Source organism: Danio aesculapii, chromosome 9 (genome assembly GCF_903798145.1).
Source record: "Danio aesculapii chromosome 9, fDanAes4.1, whole genome shotgun sequence".
Taxonomy (NCBI): domain Eukaryota; kingdom Metazoa; phylum Chordata; class Actinopteri; order Cypriniformes; family Danionidae; genus Danio; species Danio aesculapii.
In genome coordinates this window covers 42541805-42552299 of record NC_079443.1, presented here as the reverse complement: position 1 = coordinate 42552299, position 10495 = coordinate 42541805, and the positions used below count along the sequence as shown (strand labels likewise).

The 10495-nt window shown below is 38.7% G+C and overlaps 1 protein-coding gene across 2 annotated transcripts in view; it reads left to right on the top strand.

Moving 5' to 3' along the window:
* Positions 1-1772: 1772 nt before the first annotated feature.
* Positions 1773-10495, top strand: part of nab1b (NGFI-A binding protein 1b (EGR1 binding protein 1)) — a 46330-nt gene continuing 37607 nt past the window's right edge. For both annotated transcript variants that reach the window (XM_056466027.1, XM_056466029.1), the window contains exons 1-2: positions 1773-2039; positions 9231-10036. In XM_056466027.1, the coding sequence (XP_056322002.1) occupies positions 9233-10036 (804 nt within the window). In that variant the 5' untranslated portion in view covers positions 1773-2039; positions 9231-9232. The remainder of the gene's footprint in view (positions 2040-9230; positions 10037-10495) is intronic.

Sequence of the window (10495 nt, the reverse complement as noted above, 5' to 3'; positions counted from 1 at the left end):
AGGTGGCACCGTCTTTAAGGCAGCACGCAAGACATGGGCCAGATGTCAAATGTAGTTTTTGGCCCAGATGTTAAAAATTTATATGTGGGTCACAGAAGTTTGGTCTATCTTGACCCACATTTAAAATACTTTTAAATTAATTTTTGTGTAAAGAAATGTTTTGATGCACATTTCCATCGGCCTGTTTGCATCTTCTAATGCCTTCCTTTTAATCTAGGAAAAAATCAAGATTAATTAATTTTTTAATTAATCTGTATGTTGCAAAATAATTTAATTTAACCAACATTACATATGATTTATTAAACAAATTATTTTGTAAATTATATTATTACTAACCATTACCATTATTAACGCACTTAAAGCACAATGCTTCATGGGTTTATCAATTTCATTGCAGTCGTGACGCACCAAATATGGCTTCCAGACAATGGCCAAACGTGGTCCATAGCTGGGCAAGTTCAGGCTGAGTTATGGGTTATTAACTTAGCTGAGACTAGGTCCAGATATGGTCCATGTTTGGCCCTTGTATGGAAGCCAGACTTGGTCCAGTCATGTACCGTAATTCACTGTGACATGTGTGCCAAGCAAAAGCTGATTGTGTGGGCCAGAGCTGGGCCAAAAAAATTTTGCTATGTGGGCTGGTATCTGGCTAGCCTGGGTGTCGCACTCTGCAGCAACAAAGTTCCTGTATGGCTGTTAGACTTTGCAAAGAATAAAATCTTTTTGAAAGTAAACTTTGTAAGACTTTGTTTCTTGATCAGTGAGAGTCTCTTTATTTGAAATTGCCACAACATTAAATTGATCTGTTATGCTAAATGATGATGGAATATTATTTTGCTCATATTTTGATGATTTATTTTCATTCATTCATTTTCTTTTCAGCTTAGTCCCTTTATTAATCAGGGGTCACCACAGCAGAATGAACCGCCAACTTATCCAGCATATGTTTTTATGCCTTTCCAGCTGCAACCCATCACTGGGAAACATCCATACGCCTCCGTGCAGCCCGTGATTTTTTTTCACAAAAATTATTTTAAACATTAAATGGATGCTTGCATTTTAATATGCATTCTATATACCACCTCTACATTATTATTTTATGTTTTATTTTATATTATTAGATTTAGTTATTTACTGTCACAAAAAAAACAAAACTTCAAACTTGAACTTGCCAAAAAATAAATTTTGTTCTTTAGAAAATGAAACTTAGGTCGTTTTACATGTGTCATTTGGTGCTAGTTTTGTATTTTCTTTCAATTAAAATCTGAAGACCCAGCGTTGCAGAAGCAAGCTAATTAGCAGAACGTGTATTTTTAAAGGCAGAAAGCAATTACAGTATGTTGTTCTGCCTGCAGCAGATCTCGTTGTTTGGCCATCAGCGCACAGAACTCTATAAATGGCACAGGTAGAAGAACTAATAAGATGTGAAACCGGGCCCACCGGAATGCACGAGGACTCTTTGTGTGACAGGCTGTAGGCAGCAGGTGAATTTGCACCGGAGGAGGAGGGGGCAAGAATAGCACCGGTGTGGGCGTACAGGCGGCCACCGAACCGTTATGCTGTATGCTGGCGTATTTTCAGTAAGGTCAACAAACATGATAAATGTTCATGTATATATATATGTGTGTGTGTGCGTGTGTGTGAGGCGGTGCATGCGGCTGATATGAGGTTTGGTATTCCATGCAGCGGCCTCCCACGCGCCGCTACCGCCCACGCCAGGATCTGCGTCACGCAGGCGCGTGGGAGTGAGAGAGCAATGTAGCAAGCGCGGAATATCCCAATTCTGGCAGTAGGGGAGAGAGCGGAAACCAACTAGTTTGAGAGTCCCTCCGTAGTTCAAACTACAGAGTGTGTGAGAGTTAATTCAATAACACAGAGCTGAAAGACGCGTCGCTGACCCGCCGAACGCGCGGCACGTAACCGGACGTCAGGTGGAGCGTCGCATAATTCAGCGGACCGTCACAACTTTATTAAGCTTACAAGCAGACGACTCTTTTTGGAGAGTTTTGGTGGGAAAGACAAAGAAAGAAAACCCTGAGGTATGTTTATGTTAGTACTTGTTTTCAATGTCGCTTGCAAATGCAGTTTTGCACCGTATTCGTGTATTGTGTGCAACTTTCCTGCGTGTTTTTGTGGTCCATGTGCGCGCCGTGCAGACCGGGCAGCTCTCGGTACCGTGTATGAACGCGCCCCCGTGGGCGTCTGCTCGTCGGCAGCTGTGTGTCTCCAGCATCCGTAGCGTTTCTCCACTTCCAAGCGTAGTTTTCCCAAATGCCTTCCAGTCTGCTGTGTATTGTAGAAGCCTTTTAAATGGAAGAATTCCATAGGCTGCTATACTGTTTCCAAGGATTATCAGGTGCTACTAAGATATATTCCCAGCTTTAAGATATACAATAAAAATAACTATTATAATTTATGTTCACTGTTATATTCATTCTATTGGTATTGCAATATGTATATTTATATTTGTATTAAGTTATTTTGGGTATGTGATGATATAAATATGTGTGCATACAGAAATAAATGTTTATATCAGTTACATTTATAAATGAATAAATGTTTGTATTCATGATAAATTAGGAATATGTAGATGTGCTATAGAATTTGAATATTTGAAAATGTATTCAGTGTATTCATATTCAAAAACAATAACTATGGAAGTCAATGATAACAGGCATTCTTCAACATATCTTTAGTATTCAACAGAGGAATGAAGCTCAAAGGTTTGGAACTACTTAATGGAGAGTAAATAGTAGTGAATAGTGAGTAAATATAAATTTTGGGGTGAACTATCCCCTTAAAAGACATGATTTGTCTAAAAAAAACTGAAAAGTTTTTCATAATTTATTAAAACTCATTCAAAATTCTATCACTTCTTTTCATTCATACAACACAAAAACAGATGTTTCGAAGAATGCTCATGCTGCTTTCCTATAACATTTTTTAAACAGAGCTATCAAGCACCAGAGGTGACAATAAAATTTTGGGGTGGACCATCTCCTTAAAAAACATCATTTGTTATTGAAAAATGAATATTTACTCACTATTCGCTACTATTTACTCTCCCTCAAGTGGTTCCAAACCAGTATGAGTTTATTTCTTCTAATGAACACTAAAGAAGATACTTTGAAGAATGCATGTTATCGTTGACTTCCATATTTGTTATTATTGAATTTGAATACACTGCAAAAAGCTTTAATAACTTTAATAAAATGACTTAAAACAAACAGCATAAATGTTCAAACTATAGTTGCGCTTTCGCAGAATTTATGGGGTTTTGGCAATAAACTTATCCGTATTATCTGTAGCTATTATCTGTAGACCAAACTTGGTGTATTTTGATAAATGGGATTCGATTAAATGGCAGATTTCCAGTGTGGTCTGTAAAGTTTGATTTTGTCTAATTTTTTTAATTGACAGGTTTAGTCTTATCGGGAAAATGTAAAATTTTCATAATATTCTGAAAAGTGTGTTTTTATTTTTATTTTAAATGAAATTCTACTTGATAGTATTGTCAAAAACATTACAAGCACTTAGTTTGTTTGTTTACATTAGTCGACAAACTTCTCTGTTTAAAAGGACTGTACCATTGATGCTTGTTTGGTTTTTCATAATGTTAAATTTATAATTTTCCAATTAAATTCTAATTAAAAGGCACATAAAGTGGCTAATCTATAAGCAAAAGTAAAAACTGTATTACATTATTTTTAGTTTTAATTGTACAATTCATTTAACTTCACTCTATAGGCTCCCATAGTCTTGCTTCAATTATACAAAACAGTAAGTGCCTATAATAAAAGTATCACTGACACTTGGCCCATAACAATAATGTAATGCCATTTCTGTCACGATGATTTACTGTTTGTTCCCATAAATATTAGTAATAGTTGGTGATGAGTCCCGTTTGGTTTGTTATTTGAGTAAAAATTCAAATGAGCTAATAGGAATTTTTGTTTTGAATTGTTTTGAGTCTTGTGAGTGCATGACTCATTGTTTACCACCACATTGTACACACTGGGCCCCCGATGTATACCAGCTCAGATCTTACTAATGCATGTATTAGCTACACAGTGGTGAACTTTTGTCATGCCTGTTTTCCTTTTCTACTTTCCTCACCTACATTTCCCCCGTTATCATCAAAAGACCCTTGAATGAATCATATTTTAGTTAAAGGCGCTGCCATTTTAAAGGAATGTGTGTTTGCATCTCTCTTTTGAAAGGCTTTCAATGGTAACGAGCATCATTTAAGCTAAGCTTGAGTCTACAGTCCTATTAATGAAAGGATGCTATTACCATAAAGACATTTGTATTTGTCAGACGCTACATTATTTTTACATCATATCATATTCAGGCAGCACATACCTTTTTATTAAAGGAATGCTCATCCTAATTGTATTCCTATAAACATGATATTCTCTGTTCTGTTTAATGTAAACAGAGAAGTGTATAATTTTTCCTTAAAGCACTGGGCCGGTATAAGATTCTGAAGGTATGATAACCTCGGATAAGAATATCACGGTTTCACTGTATTGTGATTACTGCTCCAAAATAAGTTTATTTTTAATCGTCTGGGTAAAAAAACAACTTTTTCCCCCATTGAACACAGTATATTTTATTTTAAGAAACATTTAATATATTTTGGACCAGTAGCTTTTGATGAAGTGGTTCATTTTCTGCTGAAGATGCTGTTGCCCTAAAAACTAAATAAAATAGTTGTAAAAAAAATAATAATTTTCCTATACCTTAGGAACGGTATACGAGAAAACTTTGGCGGTTTAAATCTTTGTCTTTTCCAAATCGTAGTAAACCTTGAAACTGGTTATTATCCCATGCCTATGTTCAATATACTATTACAGGTTATTTCATTGTCATTGATGGTGCTTGGTAGCTCTTTTTCAAAATTGTTATTTTGTATGAAGGAAAGCAGCATGAACATTCTTCGAAACATCTGTTTTTGTGTTGAAAGTATGAATGAAAAGAATGTCAAAGTTTTAATAAATGATGAGAACCTTTTCCCTTTTTTAGGCAGGCATTTCTTTTAAAGGGATAGTTCACCCAAAATTGAATATTTACTCACTATTTGCTACTGTTTACTCTCCCTTAAGTGGTTCCAAACCTTTTGAGCTTCTTTGCTCTGTTAAACACTAAAGAAGATATTTTGAAGAATGACGAAAACCTGTTATCCTGTTGAAAATCAAACACCATGTCAGTCAATGGTTGCAGGTTTCCAGCTTTCTTCAAAATATCTTTTTCGTTTAACAGAAAAAAAGACAACAGATTTGGAACAAGTGAAGTAAATAATGACAAAATATTCAGTTTTGGGTGAACTACCCCTTTAAGAGATGCCCAGTTGCTTTTGTACACATAAAGGCTTCCTGTGCTTGTCTAGCCCTTCACTTAAGAAGTAAATCAGTTGTGTTATTTGCCTTATGTTCCTTTGACAAAAATAGTCTGTATGGCTTTCATATGGAGAGCAGCTGTTCCGCAAACATTTAATCTGATACACAGGACTGCCTTTCAAGAGAAGCTCCTTTCCGATAGCTTCATCGTACTATTCAGGACAGGTCTCAATGTGAATCCATTATTCATTTAAATTGATAAGAGGCCTCTGTTGGGCAACACGAGTATGAGCTGTGAGTGCTCTCAGCAGGCTGCGTGAAGCCCTGGCCTTAGATCTCCAGTATTAGGAACCCAGTATGCTGCGGGGAGAGAGAGCTTTGGATAAATTGCTGCCTAAGTGCCATCCATGCTGATGGTGAATTGGTTTCAACAAGGCACCCTTCACTTGGGTCTAGGCCTCAGTCATCCATTAGAGTGGCGTATCACTCTACTGTTCAGTGGGGTGTCCTCATTAAACTACATAGTATACACTCACTCATCAGTACTCGCTATCAGCCTTGCTGTGTTGCTGTTCTTACTCAGTCATGATGATTTAGCAGCATCTGTCATCTTTTACAGCCCTTGAAAGAATGATAATTGGGGCAGGGATTGACATCACCATTGTTACCATTACCAAGTGCTTTTATTGTATTTTTACATGATTACATTGTATTAAATACTCTACATAAAGTTCATGAGTGTCACACGCAGTGCAAGTGCAACTTTTAAGCATCTACATTTGCTATTATAGGTATGTCATTGTCTGTCTGAAGATTTTATTTCTCTATACTGCCCACATTGCTTCATGGAAGGCTGAGGAAATGCAAATGCTGATGTGTATGTCTCTGCAAGTTTATTTAGAAAGTAACCTAATTCTTATTCATAAATTATTTTAAAACTGAGAAGGCTTGTGAACCTGTTTGGAGATTTAGAGACTCCCACACTAGAGGAACCCTCTGAAGAACCTCTAGGCATCATTTTTTTTAATGCGCCTCAGTGTACTCAGGGAACTTAAATTATACACTGATGTGTTTCAAAACCCTTCTCGTATGCTCTAGCTACTTAAGGGACCATTTAGGAACTATTAATGTAATGTAATGTGTACTTATATAGCGCATAGTAATGTGTATGGCCATACACCCAAAGTGCTTCATAATCATGAGTGGTGGTCTCTCCACACCACCACCAGTGTGCACCATCCACTTGGACGATGTGACGACAGCCACAGGACAACAGCGCTCACCACACACCAGCTATAGGGGAAGTGGAGAGACGGTGATAGAGCCAATTCGGTGAATGGGGATGATTGGGAGGCCATGATGGGTAAGGCCCGATGGAGGGAATTTGGCCAGGACTCTGGGGTTACACCACTATTCTTTACGAGAAGTGCCATGAGATTTTTAATGATCACAGTGAGTCAGGACCTCAGTTTAATGTCTCATCCGAAAGACACCCACTGACAGTATATTGTCATCTTCACTTTACTGGGGCATTAGGACTCATACAGACTGCAGGTTGAGTGCCCCCTGCTGGCCTCACTAACACCACTTCCAACAGCAACCTAGTTTTCCCATGTGGTCTCCCATCCATGTACGGACCAGGCTCAAGTTTGGTTTATACTCGACACGTTTGCTAGTTCGCATGAGTGGATGCTGCAAAAGTGATGTCATCGCGGAGTTTGCGGAGGTTCGCTTTGGATGCGCGCGACATGATTTCTGTTGGTGCAGTGATTTCTTTTGAGACTCGAGTGAACAGTTCACGCAGCGCAGCGTTTGATTTGAGTTGAATATGAAACACTCTGATTCTGTCTGAATCAGTACTACTGTACAGACATCTTTATGATCCGTGATCATAGGGATAACTAGATGATCAATAATTCTTGGCTAGAAATTTCAACAGCCGTGAGAAAGAAGAAAGTTTTTGTTAAAGTTTGGAAAAACCTGAAGAATAAGTTTGTTAAAACCCAAAAGAAATATGTTTTTCCACCAGTCATGGGTTTTACACTGATGTATATAATACAATTTTGAATTTAAAACAATTTAACAAATAATTACTTTGATAACTGGAAAGGAATATTTGAACCGGTTTACAGTATACTGATGGCCTGTTTTTTAGGCTTTATCTGTTATAATGGTCAGGAATGTCGGACCATTATTGCCTTTTTTGTTTGCCTTTTTGTTGTATTTTTTTTTGCTTTTGTTCTTAACATAACAAAAATATAACTGTAAAGCAACCCATGTTCTGTTGTCATTGATATTTTAATAAACTTTAATAGGTAAAACTGACCGAGATATGAACAAAAGCAAGTGATGCATCAAAGTTTGATTTAAAAAAGTTTGATTCTATGTTTATTCGTCTGACTTTACGGTTTCTTTTGACCGCCCCCTGTCGTTTTAAAGAGTATCACATCGGCGAAAGCGGCGAGTATAAAAGCCTTGTCTGTTTCGTGAGGTGCACGTGCAGTCAGCAGAGGTGTGCGGTGCCAGGTGAAAGTATAAATCCAGCTTCAGCTCTGCTTTGCTTCAGTGAGTAACCAGTCCTGGGCTGCAGGGTGATGAGGCTGTGGCCTGCAAAGAAGGTTTATTGTGTAGGGTTTCTTCAGATTACCACCCTTACAGAACCCTATTGGGAACTTTAAAGATGGGAACTTAGTAGTTCTGCAGTTTTTTTTTTTTGAGGCTCTCATAATGGAATGGTCTACCTAAAATGTAATTTCTGTCATCATTTACCCATCCTTCACTTGTTCCAAACCAGTTTCTGTTGATCACAAAGAAAGATATACTGACAAATGTTGGAAAAAGCTGTGTTTGACTGTGATTATGGATGTCAATGGATGCTTTTTTCAGAATATCTTGTATGGTTTTGTTCAACAGGAGAAAAAAAAAATTCCTAAAAGGTGAGGAAATTTTCGTTTCTGGGGTGAAGCATCCCTATAAGTGTTCCGCTAGTGTGATCATCTCAGAAATCATTAAATTGTGCGTTTATACATGCGTTTATTTATTTATATATATATATATATATATATATATATATATATATATATATATATATATATATATATATATATATATATATATATATATATATAAGTACAATTTAATTGTAATAATACATAACTAAATTCTGATGATTTTATTCACAATTCCATAAATTATTTGACAAAGATGAAGAGATACAAATTCTAATTCTAAATGCCTTTAAATCTCAGTGTTCCAGCAGCCATGGTTTGCATATTCTTCTAAATTGTATCTCTTGCAACAGAAAATGAGATCAGTTACCTCATTAGTATGCATTACAGACTCTGACAAAGTTTGCAGAGACCATTATGTGTGTGTGTGTGTGTGTGTGTGTGTGTGTGTGTGTGCGTGTGTGTGTGTGTGTGTGTGTGTGTGTGTGTGTTTGTCATACATTCATAATCCCTGGATCCTTTTAAGGAAGAAGTGGGTGAATTAAAGTGAAATGCAGAAAGCTATCTTCTAAGCGTGCACACCTACTGTCCCACTCCCACACGACTCCATTACCCCACCTCCCTCCCCTGCAGCCAATCGCGCTTTTATCAGAGCTGCTGCGGATCCAGATCCTGACAGTGGCAGCTGTAGAAGCCAGATCCCGGCAGAAACAAATGAGGCCTGTGCTGAGAGAGCCCACCTACGCGTGTTGCAGAGGTGGAGTGTGGTATGTGACTCTCCCAGCAGCCCAGGAGCCTGACAGGCGCTCTCTTATAGTCGCCACTCTTGGATCCAGCCACACATTTCTCTTCCTCCCCCTGCTGTGGCAAACCAGTGTCCTCTCCTTCTAGTGCTTCTGCTTTGTTTCCTCTAATTGCTTACTTTGTTTCTTCCTTTGTTCAGGTATGGCAGCGACTTTACCAAGAACCCTTGGGGAGTTGCAGCTCTACCGGATTCTTCAGAGGGCCAACCTGCTGTGCTACTACGATGCCTTCATCCAGCAGGGTGGTGATGATGTTCAGCAGCTCTGCGAAGCTGGCGAGGACGAGTTTCTTGAGATCATGGCACTCGTGGGCATGGCCAGCAAGCCGCTGCATGTTAGACGCCTACAGAAAGCTCTTCGTGATTGGGTCACGAACCCTGCCCTGTTCAATCAGCCCCTCACATCCCTGCCTGTCTGCAGTATTCCCGTCTACAAGCTGCCCGAAGGGTCACCCACACTGTTGCCTGGCAACGGTGCCCGTGGAGACACCCAAGTCAAAGTGCCCAAGTGTTTGGCAGCATCTTGCGTGGATCCTGGAAAAGGAGAATCAGGCAACGGTAACTCTTCAGCCACCGTTTCGCCCCTTCAGAGTGGCAGTGAGCCACGTTTTTGGGCCAGTCACGGCACAGAAAGCGAGCACAGCTTGTCTCCTGCAGAACTAGGCTCCCCGTCCTCCCCCCGGGATGGCCTAGAGGCGCTCGATGCGGCTGCAGTTCAGTCCGTGGCAGAGTGTGTGGAAAGAATCACTCAGACTTTGCCCAAGAGTGACCCCACAGAGGTTAAAGATCAGTTGAAGGGAAATAAGAAGCTTGCCAAGATGATCAGCCACATCTTTGATATGAGCGACGAGGATCCACACAGGGAAGAAGAAATCCGCAAGTACAGTGCCATTTATGGCAGATTCGACTCAAAAAGAAAGGATGGGAAGCATTTGACCCTGCATGAGGTGCGTTTTATGGGGCACTTGCCTTGTTTTTTTGAGGAGTTAAAAAAAATTTATAATATCAAAGCATGGCTATTGACCTTATTCTTCATGTAGGAGCGGGCACAGCCATTACAACCTTATTGGCTTAAGACTTAGTCTTGTTCACTTCCATTGATTTTTAGACATTAAAAAGAGCTCACTCTACTGCTTGAAGTTGCAAACTGATGTGTTGTATATTATTTTTATGAACAGTATAGTCTTATAGAGGCAACTGAATCAGAAGTTCTAATTAGGCCTGTCACAATAATCAATATATCGACTTATCGCACAACACATGGACATGACTTTAATAATATTTGGTGATGCAATATGTATCGCCTATACATAAAAGCCAATTCTAGCAACATTTTAGCTGATTGCGCAACATCTCTGTCTCTATTGGAGGTGTTAGTATAGTTAAAGAAACACTGTAATATTTAC